The following is a 22,822-nucleotide window of genomic DNA, read 5'->3' on the forward strand; positions in this document are numbered from 1 at the left end:
GCATGCACACGGGCCACTGAATGAGGTGTGGGAGATGAAGAATGGGGATGGTGACTCTGCAGAGTGGCCGTCAAACTCAGAGAGGCTGCGTCCGCTGTCAGATGATGTGACCTTTGACCCCTGAATGATCTGATCTCCAGGATGGCATGGAGCATTTCAAAAACACACAGAGGAACAGACTGGCTACTTGTGAGTGATTAGACAGGACCGTTCCCTGTGAATGGAGGTTCGTTTTAGATCGGACAGTTGGATTGTGAGCCGGTAAAGTTGTCATCTCGTATTTTAGCTCTAGATGTTTTGTAACTGTCAATTAGTTAAATTACAAAACACGATTACCAGATTTTATCAGTTGAGAGTTCCAATTTATTTTTGATTGTGTGACTCTCAAGACAAGACAGATCAAATGTGGAGTCACTTCTGACAGTGGTGGGAGTCAGTCCGTTCTCCTGTTGACCTGTGTGACCATGGGGATGGCAGAGGAGTGATTAACAGTGAGGGCTGACAGCTTGAGTTGGAAATCCTGGATAAACCTTCAACTTTAATCACACTTGTCTTCTTCTCCTGACCCTACGCCTCTTCTCGCCGCTGCTCCTCATACTACCCCTCTCTCACTACTCCCCTCTCCGCTAGTCTCTCTCTCTCAAACTTCTTTCTCACATAGCCCCCCCCATCCTCAGATCTTCAAGTATCTCTCCTCCTTCAACCTAGCCTCTCCTCACACATCTTTCCTTCTTCCAGTCAATTTCTTCTGCTCATTTTTCTTTCTCCTCCTCTTCTCTTCTCGTTCCATCTCCGAGTTTCTAACAACATGCCTCCGAGTTGCTGCTCTACTCCTCCCATTTCCTCTACCCCTCAACAGTCTGTGTGGTGTTCCAGTGTGAGATGGTGTGTGTTTGAGTGTGTGTGTGTGTGTCTGTTCCTCCTATAAGCTATGGCGGTAGTGGTGTTTGGAAGCCGAGAGGATTAAGCAGGCAGCTCTGAGATCAGAGAGAGCATTTACACCCCAACAGACGCTACCCGCTAACATCTCTCTACTGTAGGGAGTTAAGCCACGGATGGACTCAGACACACACAAACAACACACACACACAGGCTGAAGAGATAAGCTTGAGAGTGCATGTGTGTCACTTACATGTCCGTCTGTTGGTCAACTGCTTCTGGAACATGGACACCAGGTCTGCATCACTGACCTTGCTGCTCTGGTCCCTCAAATTGGAGCTTGGTGGGGGGGCTGTGGGGGGCTTGGACCCCCCCCCCCTCCCCCCTGTGAAACTTAAAGGCCCCCCCCGTAGAAGAGAAAGTTTTAAACTTAGCAATTAGTGTTACCCACTAGGACTTCAACCTCCTCACCCACTGTCCAAGCAGACTTCTGAAACCAAGCTGCTTGTGTGGTTATATTTCCTGTCTTCTTTGAGGGTTAAGGTTGGTTCAGGTGAAGCTCTCACACGTGAAGTCCTCTGTGACTTCATGTAAAAAGGGCTATGCAAATTTGATTTGATTTTTATTTTGCGCATACGATCCAAACACAGAATAAATATGCTTTCTGTATGCACGCAAAGATTTAATCATTACAGGGCTTAATCCAATTGTGTTTATATGTTTATATTTAGTGTAGTCAGCAATCACTCGATTGACTACAAATGTTTTCAGTTATCAGGAGCTTCAGGCTTACAATCAGATAATGGGGCCATCTGAATAATTAAAACATCTATTCATCGCACTGCTTGAGTTTCTAACACGTCTACAGCACCATCTAGTGGGTATAAGAAGAACTGACGGGTGTTCCAATAGCACTAGCTTCAGTCATGTTTACGGACGTAACATATTAAACTGATTAATACTCAATATACTTTCATCTTTGAAAGAGATTTATTTTTTCAAAAACTCAAATATAGCAGCAAGCATTGGCTTGTTATGTTTCAATCTTTTAATAAACAGAGAAAGCACATTCAGTTGAACAACATTGCAAAATGAATCAATTGCAAGGCCAACGTTACAAAATGAAGGTTTTAAATTGTACCTAGTCTACCATGATTACTGTAAATCAGAGAGAGAAAGAGTGAGAGGTGAGGAAGGAGGAGGAGTAGGAGAAGCCAGAGCTGATGACAAGCTGATGTTGTTGAGTAGTCGTAGTAAGTCCTTTATTGTTACAGCACAAGTACACAAGTACACAAGTACCACAACATAGCCTGTCACATTGTTAAAAACGAGTGAAAAGTGGCAATCCATCTGTCCATCTATAAACACCAACATGACAACAGGAAGACAAGGTTGAGGGAGACATTTCAGTATAACATGAGGAGAGGGGAGGAGAGAAAAGGGCAACCCCCAGACTGTGCTCCTAGAGGAGTACAGTGAGAGAACAGGAATAAAACACCTCAGCACATAAGCAAATACATATTACAACATTACAGAAACTCATGACTTGCAACGGGGAGGCAAGCCAGCGCAACAAGCAGCCATCCGGTCCTGCAGCCATGATAGGCGCTGGTCACAGACCCGCCTGTCACAGACCAGCCTGTCACAGACCAGCCTGTCACAGACCCGCCTGTCACAGACCAGCCTGTCACAGACCCGCCTGTCACAGACCCGCCTGTCACAGACCAGCCTGTCACAGACCAGCCTGTCACAGACCCGCCTGTCACAGACCAGCCTGTCACAGACCAGCCTGTCACAGACCTGCCTGTCACAGACCTGCCTGGCACACTGGGGGAACGAAGCAGGCCAAGGCGTTGGATGGGGGTGGTGGGGGGGTGCGTGCATATCTGTTATATGTGAAAAGTTAGTGTATGAGTAGGCGAGGTGTCGCCATCGCCTAGGCCACAATCAGACAGTTCTCAGTTCGCAGATTGTATTGCCATGGAGACAGCCCTGATCAGGTCCCAGACAGAGACAGCAATCCTCAGGTGTCTGTTGGAAGGGGTTAGGGAATACAAGAGAGTCTATCTGCAGCGCACTTTAGGGGAGTTGTTGTTCCAGCAACGGCCTTGGCCAAGGCCTGTGCTGGTTAGGCTGCCGAAAGCAGGTAAGATTGGGGTTGTTTGGCTGAGTAGCCGCATTCCAATTTGCACGTCTACTCCTTTTCCACCAGTCTCCGTCAGCTGTAGCCGTTTCCTTAATTTTTTGATATGCCAGGGAAGCACCTAATCCAATCAGCAAAAGCCTGTAATCGTGGTTCCGAATAGGTAAATGTCTTCAATGTCCTCCACGGAAAGTGCTGCTAGGCACACAACGCGTCCATCGAGTAGCCAGCTGCAAACGTCCCGTCAGGACAGTCAGGTTCCCCCGAACCCAAGATGGTGTCAAAGAGACCAGCTGATCAAATCCATGATCTTTAGTTCGGAGAGTGGTACGAAGAGAGTCTCTCAGTATAGGACACAAGACTAGACAATACGATAGAAGCCAATCAGGAAATGTTGGGGGGGGGGGGGGGGATGCGACCGCCTTTGTCGAGAGCCAATGAAAAAGCTGGAAAGAAAAGAGTTGATGAACAACTGAAGGTTGATGAGTGATGGTCACACCTCACACAAAGTATGCCATTGTTTACTAGGCTAAACGGAACCCTAGTCAGACCACATCTTGACCGTTATTGATCAACATATGACTACAAATGCAACAATGACGTGTGAGACCCATCAAGCCAGCAACTCCTCTCTTTAGCATATGAAAGGTGGGGGAGGGGGTTTCTTAGCCTAGAGACAGAACCAATCGTCCATTTCAAAGTGACCAGAGCCCTATGAATCACCCCGAAACCCAACAAGCAACACCCAATAAATACCAGACTTATACCTCTTAGAATCTGAATTTGTTTTTACTGCCATGTAAGTTTACACAAACGCAGAGTTTACTGTGGCAGGAAGGTGCATACAATAAAAATATACAGATCTTAATAAAAAAAGTAGAATGTATAAGTCCTTAAATAGAGTCCTTGAATAAGGATATGTCCATGTGCTCATCTCCGTGAATTTGTATTTATAAATATGAAATATTAAAGCTACTAAAGACTTTAATCAAGACTAGAGATTGTGCGTTGCCATATGTATGTCAAGACTGTATGCATAAGGGAAGTCCTTTCCACAGTAAGAACAGAAATAGGGTCTCTCTCCTGTGTGGATTCTCATGTGTTTCTTCAGTACGTAGCGACGGTGGAAGCTAGCCTCACACTCAGTACAGGAGAAGGGCTTCACGCCGGTGTGAATTTTCTTGTGAGACCCTAGATCCCTTTTATATTTAAACCTGCCCCCACACTCATCACAACGATGAGGTCGCTGGTCTGAATGGTACGTTTGGTGCTGTGACAACTTCCTTGAAGTTTTGAAGGTTTGCCCACACGTGTCACACGCGTACGGCCTGACGTCACTGTGAATCACCAGGTGTGTTTTTAGTCCGCATTTGGTGGTGAAAGCTGAGCCACATTCTGGACAGACGTAGGGCCTTTCTCCTCTGTGAGTTCTCAGGTGCTCATTGAGGCGAAAGTTACGGATATAGCCTCTACCACAGATATGGCAACGGTGCTTCTTTTCTCTATCTCCATATTTGATTTTTGCGTGGTTCTTTTGAGATTTTGGGGGAACAATGTCACAGCCTTCCTTTTCACAACTGTCTCTTGGCTCAGATGTTTCAGGGAGATTTTTTGCGGTGTCTGTATTTTCTTCACTTGAGACCTTAATGAGTTTGTACATTACAGTCTGACAAAACTGGGCTCCCTTTCCTTCTGCACAGTTTGTTAAGATTAAGACCTCAGCCACTGTCGTATTCAGCCGTTGTGATTCCTCAGTCGTCCTTTGATTTATAAAGTTCTCCAAAAAGTCATCAAAGCATTCAGTTGGATCAGTTTTAAATGTAGTTTGGTTGCTTTCTATTGCTTGCTTACCAAGGGGAAGCCTATGAAGTTTTATACAACACCGGTTTTTCACACAGTCGGAAACTAATTTAGACTCTAGATTAAGAGTCAAATCACTCGAATCAAGAGCTTTTTCAAAGTTTGAATCTAAATTGCTGTTTTTTATGTGATAATCCACGGTCAGGGCAATTTCTGCCTCCTCCGCCGCGGTCTTGATTTCTTTGAAACTGGACATTGTTTTCTTTTAATTCACCTTAATTCAATCTCGCATCAATTTGTCATATCAATTTGTACTTCCTACCATGCCTCCTCTTCATCAGAAAACTTGTTTCACAGGATCCACACTGTCGCTGCAGACAGGCTTGGGTATAACCAATTGAAATCCAAAGTTCTGCGGTGGGTTCGGTGCTCGCTGTTTCATCAAGCGGCTTTGTCAACACGGAAATCCAATTTACAGATTTAACATAGCCTACTTCTATAATATTTAAACATTGGGGATGCTAGAACACTAAGAAAGGCCAACGTGAAGGAATTCACAAATCAGTGAACGTTCTGCTGCTGATAAAAAAACAAAAACGGAGATTGCCAAAGAAGCTGAAAGTCGCCAGACTTGTTGCAGGTTACTAGATTATATTTTTAGTTGCCAGAGACAAAATCTAACTAAATTGGAAACATTGGACTCGACTCTCACCAAGCTATTTACTCCGAGGCTAATTTAAAAGTGCGTCCTCTTTGTCCGAGAATCCTAAACGATAGCAACCAGCTTTTCACGTCATATGTTGCGACACCAAGAACCACGTTTGTCGCAAACGTGTAAACAAAGCTGCGACTTTTTCGCTAGATTTAGCGACTTTCCTATGGCGACAACAAATATTATTTTGCGACATGTGTGGGCCTACAGGTAAAACTAGAGGCTCCTGCAGTAGGTTACATCCATCCCCCTTTTTTGTCTTTCAATACCTCAAATATTGAAGCAAACGTTGACTTGTTATGAACTCAATCTTTTAATAGCCTACACAGAGAAACTTAATAATACTGTTTATGACTAAAGTCATAACAATCATAATGGTACGCACAACAACAAACGTAGGGTGGATTCAGGTATAGTGGGATATTTTTTGTAATTTTATCTTCTGAGTTTAAGTTTTTCATCAAGTTCCAAACATAACCCAATAAATGAGCAATTTCTGAATTCCTCAAGGTATCCACATTATTTAAGTGTAAAAAATAAGTCTTCATGATATTTTATGAATGCATGGCTCACTAATTTAGTGGAGTTGACAAAAAAACAAATTTTAAGCAACTTGTTTGGTAATTTGGGACAGTATGTTGGGTAATTTAAGGTATTGAACAATAATTAAAAATAAAAATAAAACATTTTAATGGATTTGTTAACCATACATATGTCTTTAAGGTTGTGCATTATGTGTTATCTTCTGATTTGGTTATATTTAACATATTATTACGTACTCAAACATCAGATTTAGAATATTTTGACTAAGATAAATTAGGTCTTCAGCAGGAATACATTTAATTCATATTTTGTAGAATCAAATTATGTTATCATAAATTCAACCTATAAACACTAAATTCACAGCATGTTAAACACATTTTAAAAAGCGTTTTGAGAAAAAAAAACAATTTTACACATTTACAAATGTACACAGCTGTTGTCATCCTTAACCTTCTTCTGTTCAGTCAGTCACGTGGACCTGTAACAGTCCGCAGAATACTTTTGTCATAGAGACGCAACTGACCACCATAGGTGAGAGGTCATCGCTGATAGTGGGAGTCACATGGCTAAACGGTGAGGGAGTCGGGCTAGTAATCAGAAGGTTGCCGGATCGATTCCCCGCTGTGCCACATGATGTTGTGTCCTTGGGCAAGGCACTTCACCCTACTTGCTTCGGGGGGAATGTCCCTGTACTTACTGTAAGTCGCTCTGGATAAAAGCGTCTGCTAAATGACTAAATGTAAATGTAATGTAAATGATAGACAGGATTAGCTGACGGGGTCAATGGCCAGGTGTTTGGAGCTGATGTAGCCTAATATGGAGTTTCCTGTCCAGAGGCAGGCTCCAAGCAGTCCACAGTAGAGGTGGGTGGGGCTCCAGGACGATGACATCACCTGGAAGTGTAGCATGAAGACCAGTAGCAGCAAGCAGCCCTGAGGAAGTTAACAAATCTCAGGTCAGAGAAAAATCTACATGGAGGACCCAGGTCAACTGAGGACAACCTGAAGAACCAAACAACCAACCAAAAAAAACAACAACTTCTGCTTCAGATCTGAATGATACTTACCGCTGTTCTGCCGACAAACACATAACATTTATCCTCATCAGCCTGGTGGTTTTGTTTAAAGTTCTCCTGTTTGAGGTTGCGTTTGAGGTTCGGTTTGAAGTTCTCCTGCTGGTGGTTCTGTTTGAAGTTCTCCTGCTGGAGGTTCTGTTTGAAGTTCTCCTGCTGGAGGTTCTGGGTGATCAGAGACACACAGCTGTCTCCCACCATCATGGCCCCGAGGGCCCGGGTCAGATGGAGGTGGAGAACATCCTGGGAACCTGCAGTGTGGAGAACGTCTGGGGAACCAGGCGTCTGGGAAGACACAGGGCAACTGTCAAACACAGCACAACAATACATAATGTGTAAAAATATGTTTTGCAGACGCTTTATCCAAAGTGACGCACTGGGAGGGAGCACAGTTATCAACAGAGGGAGGTTCAGACTTGTGTGACTACCTGAGAACACAGCAGCCAATCAGGACAGGACAACCACAGGAGCCCGAAGACAAGAAGGGCAACAACATCCATCTGAAGGAAGAACTTCTGGGAACTGGACTGGTTCTGGTGTTGAATACCACTGGAGGTTGATTCATTCTGGGCCTTACAGTTTACAAATCTCTGGTTCTGGATCGCCTGCCAACCAGGCATCTGTTTTTGAAGGACACTGTGGTCAGGTGACTGGTTCTGGCTTCCATTTCTGGAGAACAGCGTGTCCTGGTGTTGCGTGCTGAAGCCTGACCGAAGCCGGGTCATGTTCTGATAAAACTTGTTTGTGTTCCAGTTCGAGCGGGCCGTTTCTTGGTTCTTGCCCAGGTCCAGGGAGAAGAGGACCAGACTGCTGACCAGGAAGAAGGAGTACACCATCATGTCAAGTGTGGGAACCTGGGAAAACAGGAAGTTGTGGTTGGTTTTTACATAAAATAACATGACTGTGAAATACCAAAGTGGAAAAAGAGGACACCTAAATAATATTTAAAGGTCTTAATACATCGTCATCATTCATTAGGCCTATCTTTATTTGACTTGTACTTAAAGTGAGCTGAATTTATATATTCGCATACTTATTGACAACTTTAATATAGGCTACGTTCATAAAATTCACCTGGTTTGGATGCAGGCCGCGGGAACTGGCTCCATAAGAATGTTCCAATAGGAGCGCAAGAAATGCCTGTTAAGGGACATTAAAAGGTCAACATCGGTCTTAACTTCTGACATCATCAAGCCCATTTGCCTTTAAAGCCATCGTAATATACTGTTATGAACAGTGGTTTATATGGCAATAAAACGGTATGAGACTCACGATTAATCGCGAGGCTGAATGAGCCGAGAGCGACAATCGGTTGTCGCATTTGAAGAGGATAAACTTAATGTTGCTGGCAAGCCACACACACACTAGCGACCGCGTCAACTCAAGCTGTTGTGTGTTTGCTGGTCCCATTTCAGATCCATCCTTTGAAAAGAAAAGAAAATGCCATGGCTAACATACAGGTTTACAGATATACAATGAGGAAAGCGACCACAGGAAATTAATATACATGTTAATAGAAAAATTAACCAACAAAGTTAATATTTGAATTTCTGCAACCTACATGTTGATAGAAAATCTTCGAAATAATACGATAAGCTGTAGAAAGAAGTAGTCCAAAGGCAATTTCGGCAGCGATAATTTGTCTGTACATTATGCTTTCTCCTTTGGTCTGAAGCATCTTGGTTGGAGCAACTTTAACAGCAATTTTCTGTGTGTGGCGGCGAGGTTTTAAATGGTACATAATAGGCTTACACAACTCCGTTACCAAACGCAGTGGACCGGGGGGCGGAGCTGGTGGTGAGGTTAAATAAGGTTGAATAAGCAGCTCGCGGCCAGTTTGGAAATTAGACAACTAGGCCTATCAGTTTTTTGGTGCACTGGCTTTTGGAAAGGAGTGTCTCCGTGAAGAACTAGTCTAGTGGCAGTGAAGTACTGTTAATAATCGCTTTTATGTTTAGTGTAGGCCTATGTAATGAGCCTAAAGCAAACCTACACTTGGCACGTCTGCATCACGTACATGAATGGGAGACGGAATGGTTGTTAAGGCTGGCCTATAGGATACATTCACTGTTTGATACAAGGTGTCTACGGTAGGTCTGCTCAATTTCTCTGATGGATGATGTAAGAAAATACACGGCACACATACAATCCACAGGCTTTTCCTCATTCCACAGTTCCTTTTGGTATCAAATCCATAAACTCAAATCAGCACATTACTTTCCATGCCGTCTTTGTGAGCTAACAGGATCATTTTAGAGATTTAGAGAATATCTACATCACACTGTAGATATAGTAGGCTACTGTATAAATCTACGTAATCAGTTATGGAAGCTGTGCGTGTATTATATAACATTTTACGGCAGATATAAGCCTATGGAAGGCTGCAAAAGCCTAGGTACCAAATCTGGCAGCTCGTTGTTTGGTTAAAACAGCACGGCAGTAATTAGATAATCTGTCAACATACTGTCTTTTAAAAAGCAGAAAATTAATTAGTTCTGATCTGGGACGACAAAGGTAAGCCATTCTGATGGGTTAAATTGAGCTTGCTATTTAATTGAGCACACAGGCCACAGGGGACAGACTAATTGGACTCGCTTATTCAAATGAGCAGCGAGGAAGCTTGTTCTAAAGCACAGGTGTAAACAATTACCAATTAAACGCTACTTATAAAAGGCATGGAGCAGCAAACGACCTTCAGCAAAACTTAAATCAATCAGTCAAGGTAAATAAAGTGTTGTAAATCGAAGCAAAGATAAACACGTAAAAATACAGATACACAAATTAATAAACCTTGGATTCAGATGGAGCGCATCGCCCCAGCGAGTCTTACTAATGATGGCGGCGGCGGCGGCGGTAGTGGTGGTGAAATTATGCCGGAGGAGCGATGTGGAGATTCAGAAAAGACCTCCTGGGCACAGTGTGAGCTAGCAGCCTCTGCAGGCCCGCTCTGCTCTCCCAGCCTGGGACACACACCTGTCCCTAGGATCCTATGGGAGGAGCACCAGAAGTAGGCTACCTTTATAAAACCTTCAGTTGTGGTAATGATATGAGTGTTGCTTAGTAACGCAGTCCCCTGACCAGTATATGATCACAATCTTGCTGCTAAATGTGTCCTTGTTTTCACAGAATTGTTTGGTGTGTGTTTCAGTGAAGCCGATTTTGATGGTGGCTGTGAGGTGGAGGGCAGTGATGAAGAGGAAGGTCTGAATGAACTGCAAAGGAGAATGAAGAGGGAGTTTCACATGGCCATGAATACTAACAAAGGCTGTGCTATAATGGAGAGAAACAGAAGGTTGAGGCATCATGCCTTGGTTAATAAACAAGATTTTAAATGTCGTATTTATGAACTACCAAAGTAGGGCTGGCCTAGAAATATTACGTTTAAGTTCCCAAATTCCATGTTGTACGCAGGGGCGTGTCCAGACATTTTTGATAGGGGTGGCCCGCCTCTGACTGGACATATAGCCAATCATATATTGGGGTGGCCATTCAGATTTCAGGTGTGGCCCGTGCCACCCTAGGCCACTCCCTGAACACGCCCTTGGTTGTACGAGGGTTGCTTTGTGTGACCTTTGACCCTGACTCACTGCGTGTTGTCATCGCAGGAGAAGGATCACATCGAGCTGCAGTAAACTGCGCAACTTGCTTCCCAAAATCCCCGGAAGCCGAGCTGACATGGTGACGGTTCTGGAGATGACCATCGCCTACCTGGAAACCGTCCAGGAGTTGGTCTGCTCTGGATGTCCGCTAGGGGTCAACCCACAGGTCAATGCTAATACACATGTAGGTGGGAGTGTGTGATGGGGGGATTCTAAGTGATGGCAGTTGGCTAACTTTTTTCTGTATTAGATCCTGTGTCCGCCAGAGAAAGTGCAGCGTGGATGGATGATGGAATCGATGCTGCGCCGTCCACAGGGTAAAGCTCGCGCTGGTCACTCTGGTCAACAGGAGTCTATATCCACTACCAGGTGTAGGAGCAGTACCGCTAAATCTGCTAGATAACTGAGGGTAAGAAGCTAAATGTGGTTGCTTGATAAAACTGCCGTTTATGTAGCAGGGCTTGTGTCTCCTTTTGACTAGAGGACTGTGTAAAAACCTTGAGGTACAAATCCACCTCGGGGTAGCCTTGGTGCCCTGACATGACCAGACAGTTTACAGGAAAAGCCGTCTTACTGCAGTTTGTGGAAAAAGGTCTTTGAGGGAAGTAATTTATTATTGTTCCAGCACATTCTGAAACCAGGTTAACGAGTCGTTTCCTCATGCGGAGCATGGTGTTTTGAATGGCTGCCAAAACAAAGTTGCACATTAGTTGACGCAATTGAGATTGCCTCCCAATGCAGCGGCTCAGTGCTATAGAACTAAGACTTCTAAGAAGTGGAAAAGGCCAAATATGTTTTAAATGGCTTAAATGTAAGAACATTAAATCATGTATTAAACTTTATTAAACCTTTTAAACACAAAATAAGTTACATGTGCTGTTTGCAAATCTCTTTCTAGCTTTTTTCACTTGGTATCACACACGTGAGTTGAACAATGATCTGCTTGTTTTGGGCTGCTCTGGGCATGACTGTTCTGTTCTCGAATATTGTAGGTATGAAGACTGTATGAACTCTGTTCTGCTCACCGGGCCAAGATGGCTGATGGACAGTGTATGTATAATCCCTAAATACTGTCAATGTTATCAACATCTGCACAACAATAGTAAAAATACTTCACTAACATTTCAACCTGGGTGTGATTACTTGCATCGGGCAGTGTTGATGGTCTAGAAGTGATTCATCTGTTCATGATAGGAAATGGGTGTTTTGTTTCTTGCAATTTGAAGGGTCATGGGTAGGTACTGGGATTAATTATTGGCAAAGTTTTCCATTGGGCAATTTTGATAATGCCTTTTGGACAGATGGGTTTGTACTAGATGGTTGCCAGTTAGATGAACAGGTCAGAGAATCAGAAATGTATGTGGCAATTAGGTTTCTGATTCAATGCTAGTAACTTGGGTTGACAGCTGGTCAGGGGTGTGGTCAGGTCAGCTGGTCTGCGGGTGTGGTCAGGTCAGCTGGTCTGCGGGTGTGGTCAGGTCAGCTGGTCTGCGGGTGTGGTCAGGTCAGCTGGTCTGCGGGTGTGGTCAGGGGTGTGGTCAGGTCAGCTGGTCTGTGGGTGTGGTCAGGTCAGCTGGTCTGTGGGTGTGGTCAGGTCAGCCGTCATTAATGGTGAAGGTCCGTCCAGTCCGGAAGTAGTTCTCGATCTCCTCCAGCGAGCGATTTCTGGTCTCAGGAACGACCACGGCCGTGAACAGGATGTTGACCACGCAGACCACGCAGAAGAACAGGAAGGGAACGAACAAGCCGTAGCGATCCTGTTGAGGAAATCCCCATCATCAGTGAGTCAACATCAATCTGTGAGAGCGAACAGCTATGATCTCTTCATGGGAGTCCCTATAGTTGAATATAATTTGTATACTATAACAATACTTGTATTAAAGCATGTGTTGTCTTATGAATTTATATTGGGGTGATGTCTTAACTGGATTGCTGAATCTCCTGTCTGAACAATACATTTACCCTCAGGTATTATTTAAAGAAACAAAACGTTAAACCTAATGAAGCAGTGAAAAGGCGAGAGCTCACCACCACGTCGATGAAGCCGTGCGTGAGGCCGTAGGCCGTCAACCAGCTAACCCCGACACACAGCCCTGAGGCCACGCCCCTCGCCCCCAGTGGGAGGATCTCTGACATCAGCAACCACGTGATTGGTCCCCAGCCCATGGCGTAACCTGGAGCAGGGGATTAAAGCAGGAAGTTGGCTTGAACCTGTTAAATACTATTTAAAACTATACTTTTAAATATTGGTTGATTACAAACATGATGGATAACTCCTTAAAAGCACATGAAATAAAGACTTATTTACTGAAAGATTTTGCCCCTTAGGACACTCACCAAAGATGAACAGCATGAAACTGATGAGGGGGATGAGAGTGATGGGGTTGAAGGCTGGTGCATTCTGGGATATGTAGTTGGTGGATATATACTCAGTTATATTGGAATTGGGGCAGGGCGTGGTGTGGGAGTACATGGTTATAGACAGAGTGGAAATGAACATCAGGAATCCTATAAAGGAAGAGGGAGAAGAGGATTACTTAATCTACTCAATCCAATAAAAAAACTGGTTCTTGGACTGTGTTGAATTTTGGAAAACATTCTGCAAACAACTCACCAGAGGTGTAAAGCAGAATCTTGCGGCCAGCCTTGTCCATCAAACTCGCTGCCAAGGCAACAGACAGCAGACGGACACACCCCACCATCACAGCGTCATACCTAGGTGCCTGAAGGAGCCAATCGGCAATCAGTATACTGATCCTGACCAATTAACAGCAATGTTGTGGTCTGGTGCAGGAGTGTGGTGTGTTTACAAGGGAGATGTTGGTCCTCTGGAAGATAGGCTCCAGATACACCAGGATGGGGGTGATGCCCATCAGCTGCTGCAGGAACCGCATCACCACGGAGATGAGAATGGGCTTGTAATAAAACGGAGTGGTCAGCTCTGCCCACGTAACTTTACCCTGGAGGACCAAAACAAACGCACGCCGTTCTTCTTCAGACTTCCCTAGACACACGTACGCACACAAGCTATTTGTTTTCAGAGATCCCCCCCCCACACACACACACTACCTGTGTGGCAATGCCAGTCTCGATAGCCTGCAGCTCTCTCCTGTAGTCAGAGTCCGGCCCTCTCAGCCACTCCAGCGCATGTCTTGCCCGCTCCAGGTGCCCGTTGGTGACCAGGTAGCGGGGCGAGGAGGGCATGAAGCAGAGCAGGAACAACATGAGGAGGGCGGGAATCTCCCCCACCACTGCCAGCCATCGCCACGGCAACACCAGGCCTGCGAGGGGAAGTGGACAACATGGTCACGCAGGAACACATACACACGTACGGAGGGAACACGTGTGTCACGCACAGGGGTTTGATCACGAGTGTAAACTTAGACACGTCTAGACACACACACACACATACACACAGCCACACAGACACACACACACACTCTTGGAGTATGAAAGGGGTTCTCACCCAGGGTGTAGAGAGCCAGAGATCCGAACACGGCGGTGATCTGAGGACACGAGCCCAGAGCGCCTCTCACAGACGGGTGGGAGATCTCTGATATGTACACCTGCAGACACACACAGAGACAGCGCTGAGAGACAGCACTGTGGGACACACTGAGAGACAGCGCTGGGAGACAGCACTGAGAGACAGCACTGAGAGACAGCACTGTGGGACACACTGAGAGACAACACTAAGAGACAGCACTGGGAGACAGCACTGGGAGACAGCACTGGGAGACAGCACCACGCGCCAACCTACCGGTATGGAGGCGGCCGTCATTCCCCCTGCGATGCCGGTCAGGAACCTGCCCAGGTGCAGCATCCAAATGGCCTGGGCTGAGCCCATCAACAGGTACCTGGGAGGGGGAGACCAATGTGGTGAAGAGGACTGTGTTGTTGTGTGACAAGGAGAGACCCAGAGGTGCACTTACACCTACCCAACAGTAGATGGCACTGCTGAGGCCATGATGCTTATCTTCCGACCAATCAGGTCATTCAGCAACATGGCCCCTATACCCCCTGCAGCGGCTCCCAGCGTGAATATAGACTGAGGGAGGGAGAATGAGAGGAAGGGGGAGAGGGAGAGAGGGAAAGAGAGAGAGGGTGAGAGGGTGGGAGGGGGAGGAAGAGTGAGGGAGATGGAGAAGGAAAAGAAGATGGAGAGAGAGAGAGGGAAGGAGAGGTAGGGAGGAGAAAGAGGGAGGGAGGGAGAGATTTTATTACAAATATATGACGAAATATACTAACCACTGCCTATGTCTCAAAGCCCTCAATGTCTATAAATACACTGTTTTTGTCAATTTTGTGACACAAGTCTTGGGAAATACCCCTTCTCTCTGTCTTTTACAAAAGAGTCTAACACTTTCAGCGATGTGTAGATTTCCACGCATGTGAATACCGTTCAAGCTCTTTTGATCAAATAATAATTGTATATGTGGCACTTACATGTACTGGTTGTAAAATGTTGTTATTACTTGTAGTCTGAACTAAGACTTATTTTCTCCTTTAAACAGCTTCTTGTTTTTTTTTAAAGGAAACGTTTTTCAGTCGAAGGTCAATTTGACCCGGTCTCTATACAACTGTTACTGTTACTCAGTCTAACTCACCCCAAACTGCGCGACCTGCTCCGTGTCTAATCTCAGCCGGGGGTCGTCGATGACCAGCAGTTGTGGGATGACCGGGGAAGGATACACCAGGGAAAAGCCGAAGTTAAAGTTCCCCAAAACTGCAGAGAAGACAGCGAGGTACAGCCTGCCATTTCTGCGATGACAGAGGAAAAAAATTAATGAGACAATTGTTGCACACTTTAACTTAGGCTGGGGGCTGTATAGTAAATGTTTCTAGTATCAGTACTTTACTTTGTTATTTTTCTTTTTACTTTAAAAAGTGAAAGTAAAAAACACAAAAGTTAAAAAAGTCTGATCACCCATGGCCATATATGAGGGAGATGTTTGAAATTGCGTCAAAAAGGATTCCTGTTGAATGCGCTGAGTGAGGTCCAGTTGCCAGTGTGACACTAAAACAAGTAGCCTAGTAGTAATGGCTACTTTTTACTATATATGTCAGAGCCCATACTTCTTTACTTTAACTTGAGTGAAAAAGTGCAGTCAGTACTTTTAACATGAGTATCTGTAGTTTGCCGTCTCTGGCTGGGGCCTATTTATTTTAATTAAACAGTAGGCTTACGCTGAAGTTTCAAGGCCTACCTTGTACGCTTCGGTCTCTCTAACAATCCTGTCCTCTCATCCATCTCTCGTCTGGTCAAGGAAACTGAGCTCTCCGGCGTCCCAACTCGAGTTGGGCTAACCCTGTGATCACAGCAGCCGAACTGAAAGGAAAAGTTTCGCAATTTAAGAATTTCTTCCGCTTAGAATAAAAAAGAAGAACTGATCTCCTCAAAGCTCTGACCTTTGTTTGGTGGTTGGGACATCATTTACCGTTTGTTTTCCACATTACTCATTTGGCCCATAGCCTGAACCACTGATTGATTCAAGTAGCATCAACACGTTTTATTTACACATGATAAGGGGATACATTATCAGACCAGGAGACACTTTGTTAGGGGTACGCTGGGCCATCCGAACTCTCTTCGTCCATCAGATTCACATCACATTGCAATTCAATCAGTTTAACTGTTCTTTGTGAGCTCTGTAAATTGTCGTAGTCTTTGAGATAAGAAGCTGCACTGGATTGATTGAGCGTTTATGAGCGCCAAACCGAGCATGCGCTGTTGAGACTCATGAGCGCTACTTCAACTTGGTTTCTAAGCGCGATTCAAACCACAACACCGACTCCGCAGCTCGGTGATCCACTGACCATATGCTATGAGATGGACGAGTTTATGGTAAATGCCAATTCATATTGTGATACAACTGTACATCAAAACTATGGACTCATTTCTTTCTACAAGTTTAGTAAACATGTCAATTTAGTTTAGTTAGGAAGATAATTGCCTATCGTTGAACTGAACATCAATGGTGTTAACAAACACTGGACAGCACAGACGTGATTGCGCGGTGCAACAGCCCAGCTGATAGCTTCAAGCAGTCTGCAGTTTATCTGTGTGTCTTGCAGGTTCAGGACGCTTTCAGTCCTGGTTGTTTTGGGACGGCAGTGTTGGTGACTGACAGGATATCTGGTGTGGAGCTGACTCTGAAGAAGGTGCAGTAGAGCCCTCTGGGGCAAGAGTTTAAAATATAAAATGTAGAAAATATAACATGTAGAAAATGTACAACAGTATCTGGTTGCCATGACAAAGGTGTGTTCTCTTCCTGATAGGTGGAGTGTCTGGATGAGGGACGAGCCAATCAGGCCTTGGATGAGGTCAGGGCCATGACCTCACTGGAACTCTGTTGATACTGTTCATTTATCACATGATTGTGTGTGTGTATGTTCATGTGTGTGTGTATTTATACGTATGTTTGTGTGTTCACGTGTGTCAGGCCCGGTGTATGCTGAACTTCAAACACCCTAACATTGTCAGATACAGGAAGCTGTTCATCACCTGGGACCAGACGGTCAGTGTGTGTGTCTCTTAGTGTGTGTATTGTATTCATGTGTGTGTGTGTGTGTACTGAATTGAAGGGGGCATGAGTTTGTATTCATGGTGTGTGTGTGTGTGCTTCTCCCAGATCTCATCAGTATTCCTGTCTATGGTGATGAATTGTCCCTACAGGACTACCTTGGAAGCCATCATCACCACACACAGAGACAACAAAAAGAAGATCCGCAGACATGTAAAACACACACGTTCCCGTCACTGTGACGCGATCAACCTGGCGTACCTACACTCTTTCATGTGCCCTGTTTTCCTTCACTGTTGGACCAGATGATCAAGGCGTTCCTGGGGCAGATGACGTACGCGTTGGCCTACTTACACAAAGACAACATCGCTCACAGGTTCTCCTTGTCCTGTGTCCTCTCCTTCATTCACCTTCTCAGTCCTGAACTCCTGGGCAGCTCCTGGGCAGTACACTGTCAGCTGCTGCCCACCCTTGAAACCGTATCGAGATTGTAAAGCTGCAATAAACTTTCAAACAGACCTCGCGTTTCAGACTAATCACCCTGGTAACAAGACGTTGGAACTTTATACGATTCTCGCTGTTCTTCCTGTGTGTTTCAGGAGTATAAAACCATCCAACATCCAGTTGAGTGGTCAGTCTACGTTCGTCCTGTTTGACTTTGAACCAGCCACCATCACCAGAGACAGAGCCAGGGTGAAACAGAGAGTGAAGAAGAGTAAGTCTGTTTACAGTAACAATGGAGAAAGATTAAATAAACCGGTTACAGTTTGGACCTTTTATCTGACTGCAACCTATGTTGTGTTTCAGTGTATACATCGTACCAAGTGTTTTGAATATCACCATTTTGGCTTGGTCTTTCAGTACATAACACGTTCCACCTGTGTCAGCCTGTATGTTGTCACTGTCCAAAAACCATCTGTGTCGTGATCTGTAGACTTGAAGCGCTGGCTGGCTCCTGAGTGTTTGTCCCTGAACCAGTGGACAGAGATGTCTGACATCTGGTCTCTGGGCTGTGTTGTGCTGGACATGGTCACTTGTCATCTGCTTGATGTACGTATGGCTGGATGTCTCATCATAACATGGAAAAGATTCTTCAATCGACCAGCTCTTAAACCCATATCCTAGCACCTCCTAGCTCCCAACCCTATAGCCTGAAATACACTGGGTCCTAACCCCATATCCAAACATTTCCTCGCTCCCAAACCCATATCCTAGCACCTCCTAGCTCTTAAACCCATATCCTAGCACCTCCCTACCCATCTTCTCTGGCTTGTACCTCGTAGACGTTGAATAATGATTCCCCCTTGTGTTGTCGTTTCTCTCCAGATGGACTCGTCTGTGACTCAGCTCCTGAGACTGCACCAGGACCAGACACCGCTGAAGGTCATCGTACACAGCGGTCTCAATCAGGTCCTCACTAACATGTTCCGCTGTCATCCGAACAAAAGGGCCAACATCTGGTGAGTGGCTCCCTGACCTGAGAGCTAACACACCGTCACTGAACCACCTCCCTAGCAAAAACGCTCTCCTCGAATTACCATGCTGAGTGCACTCGATCACTGGAATGGGAACTGCCGTTTAGTGTAGAGTGTATTTCTGTGTGCCCTCCTGTGTATACTAGTGATGAAGTGTGTACTAGTGATGAAGTGTATACTAGTGATGAAGTGTGTACTAGTGATGAAGTATGCACTTCTCCAGGGAGTTAGTGGAGGAGAGTCTGGTGAAGAGCTGCCTTGTGCATTGTGGGATCTCCATCCGCACCATTGAGAGAATGGTGCCATCTGGTGTCCATGAGCCGCCATTACACCAAGGCTTGGACAACTCGTTGGGTAACTGTTCATGCAATTATGCCCATCAATACGCATGTTTTGCCAGATAGAAATCAATTATAAAACCTTGAACGATTATGCTTGGACTCGAGAGGCAAGCACTCAAGAAACCAAAGAGAAGCCCTGAATGTAGCAGAAAACCAGTTTGTGCGTAAAAGGAGATGAAGCGTATGAACGTGAGTGTTCTCTGTGTGTTTCAGAGTTCATGGAAAGATACGGGAGAGTAGAGTCTGTCCAGCTCTCTGTTCTGGCCTTTCTTCTGTCCGACCAAAACAACAGTACGACTGCTAAACACACACACACACACTCAAACACAAACTCAACCTTTTGTACAGAGCTGCGTTGTTTTGTCGTCTTGTTATTGACTCAGCAGTGGTGTAGTGCTTTACAGGGTCAGTGATGTGGTACAGGCGGTCACCATGGCGATGCACAGACACCAGTGCTGTGCAGCTGTTCAGCTGGAGGCCTGTCAGGTGTTGCAGAGAAGGATTGCTGCATGTAGGTAGACAAACAGGCACAAGCAACACCTGGCAATGTGATGTAACTACACGACAACACAGCCTTGTATGTGTGTGTGTGGTGGAGGAGTGTATGTGTGTGTCTGTGTGTATACGTGTGTCTGTGTGTGTGGGAGGGGTTACTCTGTGTGTGTGTGTGTGTGTGTGTGTGGCAGTGCTGGCAGAGTCAGGGGACATCTCCAGCCTGTGTTCCAGAACGCTGGTGAGAGAGATCCGCAGAACCATCCAGAACTTCCCCAGACACACACAGCTGCTGGCTCGGGCCTTCCTGCTTCTCAGCTGCCTGGCACCACATGGTCAGAACAGTCCTCAGTCTGGATATTCATCACCCTCTTTATATATTACAATAAAAATACTTTTACTTGAGTAAGTAAGCCAGTTCTCAACCCTGAACAAGAGACATCAGCAGTTATGGTTTTGTGTCATTTGTATATTTAGTTTGATGTGTTCACATCATGCAGTAACCTTCCCTTTCCTGTCCATATTCAATAAGTTTGTGTGTGTGTGTGCGTGTGCATATGTGTGTGTGTGTGTGTATATGAGATCAGACCAGGCAGTGGTGGAGTTGATGGTGAGTCCGAAAGGGATGAAGGAAGTGGTAAGAACCATCACAACATTCCCAGGGGAGCGTGACGTCATCACTTCCTGCTGCAAATATCTCAGGAGCCTCACGGGGCTGGGTAAGAAAAATGTGCGTGTGCATTTGCGCGTGTGTGTGTGTGACCCAGGTGTGTGTGAGCAGTGTGTCGATGCGTTCCAGGAGTGCGAGTGGACGGTGTTGCTTTAACGGGGGCTGTGGAGGGGCTGTGTGCGGCATCTGACACACACGCCCAGGACAGCGAGGTGATGGAGTGTGTATGTTCTGCCCTGTGCTTCATCACTCTGCAAGGTGAGGTGTGTGTGTGAGGTGTGTGATGTGTGTGTGAGGTGTGGGTGTGAGGTGTGTGTGTGAGGTGTGTGTGAGGTGTGTGTGTGAGGTGTGTGTGTGAGGTGGGTGTGTGAGGTGTGTGTGTGAGGTGTGGGTATGGTGTGTGTGTGAGGTGTGTGTGTGTGTGTGTGAGGTGTGTGTGTGAGGTGTGTGTGTGAGGTGTGATGTGTGTGAGGTGGGTGTGTGTGAGGTGTGTGTGAGGTGTGGGTGTGATGTGTGTGTGTGAGGTGTGTGTGTGAGGTGTGTGTGCGAGGTGGGTGTGTGAGGTGTGTGTGTGAGGTGTGTGTGAGGTGTGTGTGTGAGGTGTGTGTGAGGTGTGGGAGTGGTGTGTGTGTGTGAGGTGTGTGTGTGAGGTGTGTGTGTGAGGTGTGTGTGCGAGGTGGGTGTGTGAGGTGTGTGTGTGAGGTGTGTGTGAGGTGTGTGTGTGAGGTGTGTGTGAGGTGTGGGAGTGGTGTGTGTGTGTGAGGTGTGTGTGTGAGGTGTGTGTGTGAGGTGGGTGTGTGAGGTGTGTGTGTGTGAGGTGTGGGTGTGGTGTGTGTGTGAGGTGTGTGTGTGAGGTGTGTGTGTGAGGTGCGTGTGTGAGGTGTGATGTGTGTGTGTGAGGTGTGTGTGTGAGGTGTGTGTGTGATGTGTGTGTGTGAGGTGTGATGTGTGTGTGTGAGGTGTGTGTGTGAGGTGTGTGTGAGGTGTGGGTGTGGTGTGTGTGAGGTGTGTGTGTGAGGTGTGTGTGTGAGGGGTGTGTGAGGTGTGATGTGTGTGTGTGAGGTGTGTGTGTGAGGTGTGTGTGTGATGTGTGTGTGTGAGGTGTGATGTGTGTGTGTGAGGTGTGTGTGTGAGGTGTGTGTGAGGTGTGGGTGTGGTGTGTGTGAGGTGTGTGTGTGAGGTGTGTGTGTGAGGTGTGTGTGAGGTGTGATGTGTGTGTGTGAGGTGTGTGTGTGAGGTGTGTGTGTGATGTGTGTGTGTGTGAGGTGTGATGTGTGTGTGTGAGGTGTGTGTCTGAGGTGTGTGTGTGAGGTGTGTGTGTGAGGTGTGTGTGTGAAGTGTGTGTGAACACAAAGTGATGCTGACTGTCTGGAATTCTGGCCTGGAACTATGTCAGCCTCCAGGTGCTGAAAAATGCCTTCAACACCTTTAATGAAAGCGTTTTTTTTTTAAACCTTAAAGAAAACTACAACTATAGTCTTGTACCAATTTGCTGTTCGATAAACCGACAGGTGTGTCGGACGAAAAGGATGTGGAAGAAAGTGTCTTGCTGTTGATGCACACTCTGATTCGCCACAACACACACACCACCATGGTGAAGCTCATCCTCCAAGCTCTAACCAACCTGCTCAACACCTCAGGTCCGCTCTCTCCCTCTCACCTACACAAACACACACGGATCAAATTAAATACAAAAAATTATGTATATATGAACATCTTTAGACCTCCCACTCTGCATTCTCTTTTAGAGCTGGCTGCCTTCAGGCTCCTATTGGCTCCTGATGGGGGGAGGGGCTTGGGCCTGATTAAGGAAGTGAAGCTCCATCACCATGACAACCCAGAGGTCATAGGCGGCGTGTGTGGTCTCCTCAGAGCCATGGCCCAGTACGGTTAGTAGACTGGTAAACACACAACCTCCGGTATGAACCAGTGTTGAGAGGGCCTCGGTGACTTGAACTATTATTGCATTATAAGGGCTCTGTTACTGAACTGCTCCTTCAGAACTGATGTGTTGCTGCTGTCTGCCATGTTTAGACTCTGTCGTCTCTGAGATGGTGTTGCTGCTGTCTGCTATGTTTAGACTCTGTCGTCTCTGAGATGGTGTCCGACCAGACCCCAGAGGAGCTGGAGGAGATCGTGCTTCAGTTTGAAGCAAACGAGGTACGGCAGATGTGATGGTTCTCACAATGTTCTCCTGGAGTTTCTTGTTTGTGGTCTCAGTCCTGTCATGTCAGGTGGTCAGATGTTCTGTGTGACACCTGTTCTCTGTGTGTGTGTTCCTTCAGGAGATGGTTCTGCTGGCCAGACAGGCCCTGGGCAAGCTCAAAAACTCACAGTGACCACCGTCCATGACTGTCACAGACAACAGCACACACCTGCATTCTCTGTGTTTTACAGGCTGAGCAATAGGCATTAAAGATAGACTGCTAGTTTACTCCCACGGCTGTCTCTCTGTTAATGGCAACAATTTAACACACAGAGGAAGTAGCCTACGCTGGAACGTATTTAAAATGGTTCTGGTGAACTAACTAAGTCACATATCATATCCATACATCACCATCTGGCGCTTGAG

The 22,822-nt window shown here is 45.9% G+C and overlaps 5 protein-coding genes across 7 annotated transcripts; 3 read left to right on the forward strand and 2 right to left on the reverse strand.

Annotated features, from left to right (window-relative positions):
• Positions 1-6,761: 6,761 nt before the first annotated feature.
• LOC124486848 lies at positions 6,762-10,053 on the reverse strand. Of its 2 annotated transcripts, none has more exons than XM_047048712.1 (6): positions 9,980-10,053; positions 8,422-8,571; positions 8,224-8,289; positions 7,578-8,003; positions 7,144-7,434; positions 6,762-7,009 (listed from the first exon to the last, which is right to left on the reverse strand). In XM_047048712.1, exons 2-6 carry the CDS (start codon positions 8,557-8,559, stop codon positions 6,845-6,847), a joined length of 1,086 nt encoding a protein of 361 aa, XP_046904668.1. In that variant the 5' UTR covers positions 8,560-8,571; positions 9,980-10,053; the 3' UTR covers positions 6,762-6,844. The 2 variants fall into 2 exon arrangements, with proteins under 2 accessions (XP_046904668.1, XP_046904667.1); XM_047048711.1 differs by lacking the exon at positions 9,980-10,053 and adding an exon at positions 8,711-8,918.
• LOC124486849 lies at positions 8,984-11,874 on the forward strand. Of its 2 annotated transcripts, XM_047048714.1 has the most exons (6): positions 8,984-9,239; positions 9,951-10,156; positions 10,298-10,441; positions 10,755-10,932; positions 10,999-11,157; positions 11,741-11,869. In XM_047048714.1, the coding sequence occupies exons 2-5, from the start codon at positions 9,951-9,953 to the stop codon at positions 11,149-11,151; spliced, it is 681 nt and encodes a 226-aa protein (XP_046904670.1). In that variant the 5' UTR covers positions 8,984-9,239; the 3' UTR covers positions 11,152-11,157; positions 11,741-11,869. The 2 variants fall into 2 exon arrangements, with proteins under 2 accessions (XP_046904670.1, XP_046904671.1); XM_047048715.1 differs by lacking the exon at positions 8,984-9,239 and having other exon boundaries at positions 9,845-10,156; positions 10,755-10,914; positions 11,741-11,874.
• Positions 11,428-16,072, reverse strand: slc2a6 (solute carrier family 2 member 6). The gene is made up of 11 exons (XM_047048710.1): positions 15,956-16,072; positions 15,356-15,509; positions 14,687-14,796; positions 14,509-14,605; positions 14,215-14,314; positions 13,818-14,029; positions 13,559-13,708; positions 13,363-13,471; positions 13,086-13,256; positions 12,777-12,922; positions 11,428-12,505 (listed from the first exon to the last, which is right to left on the reverse strand). Exons 1-11 carry the CDS (start codon positions 15,997-15,999, stop codon positions 12,344-12,346), a joined length of 1,455 nt encoding a protein of 484 aa, XP_046904666.1. The 5' UTR covers positions 16,000-16,072; the 3' UTR covers positions 11,428-12,343.
• A 450-nt stretch (positions 16,073-16,522) lies between these two features.
• LOC124486850 (serine/threonine kinase-like domain-containing protein STKLD1) lies at positions 16,523-17,717 on the forward strand. The gene is made up of 5 exons (XM_047048716.1): positions 16,523-16,593; positions 16,824-16,910; positions 17,028-17,072; positions 17,192-17,266; positions 17,381-17,717. The coding sequence occupies exons 1-5, from the start codon at positions 16,579-16,581 to the stop codon at positions 17,579-17,581; spliced, it is 423 nt and encodes a 140-aa protein (XP_046904672.1). The 5' UTR covers positions 16,523-16,578; the 3' UTR covers positions 17,582-17,717.
• LOC124486890 (serine/threonine kinase-like domain-containing protein STKLD1) lies at positions 17,589-22,689 on the forward strand. Its single transcript, XM_047048769.1, has 14 exons — positions 17,589-17,648; positions 17,872-17,987; positions 18,207-18,322; positions 18,599-18,732; positions 18,971-19,101; positions 19,302-19,379; positions 19,483-19,599; positions 19,775-19,915; positions 20,168-20,299; positions 20,380-20,508; positions 21,762-21,890; positions 21,999-22,139; positions 22,331-22,410; positions 22,536-22,689. The coding sequence occupies exons 1-14, from the start codon at positions 17,602-17,604 to the stop codon at positions 22,587-22,589; spliced, it is 1,545 nt and encodes a 514-aa protein (XP_046904725.1). The 5' UTR covers positions 17,589-17,601; the 3' UTR covers positions 22,590-22,689.
• The last annotated feature ends 133 nt before the right edge of the window (positions 22,690-22,822 follow it).

The sequence above is a fragment of the Hypomesus transpacificus genome, chromosome 24, assembly GCF_021917145.1.
Source record: "Hypomesus transpacificus isolate Combined female chromosome 24, fHypTra1, whole genome shotgun sequence".
Lineage (NCBI taxonomy): Eukaryota > Metazoa > Chordata > Actinopteri > Osmeriformes > Osmeridae > Hypomesus > Hypomesus transpacificus.

Excerpts from the sequence above, each read along its gene's own strand:
- LOC124486848 (XM_047048711.1), bottom strand. The coding sequence starts at position 8,890 with ATGTACCATTTAAAACCTCGCCGCCACACACAGAAAATTGCTGTTAAA. Across the intron at positions 8,290-8,421 it reads ATTCAGCCTCGCGATTAATC|GCATTTCTTGCGCTCCTATT; the intron begins GTGAGTCTCATA and ends GTCCCTTAACAG. Across the intron at positions 7,435-7,577 it reads ATTGGCTGCTGTGTTCTCAG|ACGCCTGGTTCCCCAGACGT; the intron begins GTAGTCACACAA and ends GTGTCTTCCCAG.
- LOC124486850 (XM_047048716.1), top strand. Across the intron at positions 17,073-17,191 it reads CCAATCAGGCCTTGGATGAG|GCCCGGTGTATGCTGAACTT; the intron begins GTCAGGGCCATG and ends CACGTGTGTCAG. Across the intron at positions 17,267-17,380 it reads TCATCACCTGGGACCAGACG|ATCTCATCAGTATTCCTGTC; the intron begins GTCAGTGTGTGT and ends TGCTTCTCCCAG.
- LOC124486890 (XM_047048769.1), top strand. The coding sequence starts at position 17,602 with ATGACGTACGCGTTGGCCTACTTACACAAAGACAACATCGCTCACAG. Across the intron at positions 17,988-18,206 it reads GAAACAGAGAGTGAAGAAGA|ACTTGAAGCGCTGGCTGGCT; the intron begins GTAAGTCTGTTT and ends CGTGATCTGTAG. Across the intron at positions 19,600-19,774 it reads GCAGAGAAGGATTGCTGCAT|TGCTGGCAGAGTCAGGGGAC; the intron begins GTAGGTAGACAA and ends TGTGTGTGGCAG.
- slc2a6 (XM_047048710.1), bottom strand. The coding sequence starts at position 15,999 with ATGGATGAGAGGACAGGATTGTTAGAGAGACCGAAGCGTACAAG. Across the intron at positions 13,709-13,817 it reads AGACTGGCATTGCCACACAG|GGTAAAGTTACGTGGGCAGA; the intron begins GTAGTGTGTGTG and ends TTGGTCCTCCAG. Across the intron at positions 13,257-13,362 it reads GATTCTGCTTTACACCTCTG|GATTCCTGATGTTCATTTCC; the intron begins GTGAGTTGTTTG and ends CTTCCTTTATAG.
- LOC124486849 (XM_047048714.1), top strand. The coding sequence starts at position 9,951 with ATGGAGCGCATCGCCCCAGCGAGTCTTACTAATGATGGCGGCGGCGGC. Across the intron at positions 10,157-10,297 it reads CTATGGGAGGAGCACCAGAA|TGAAGCCGATTTTGATGGTG; the intron begins GTAGGCTACCTT and ends TGTGTGTTTCAG. Across the intron at positions 10,442-10,754 it reads ATAATGGAGAGAAACAGAAG|GAGAAGGATCACATCGAGCT; the intron begins GTTGAGGCATCA and ends TTGTCATCGCAG.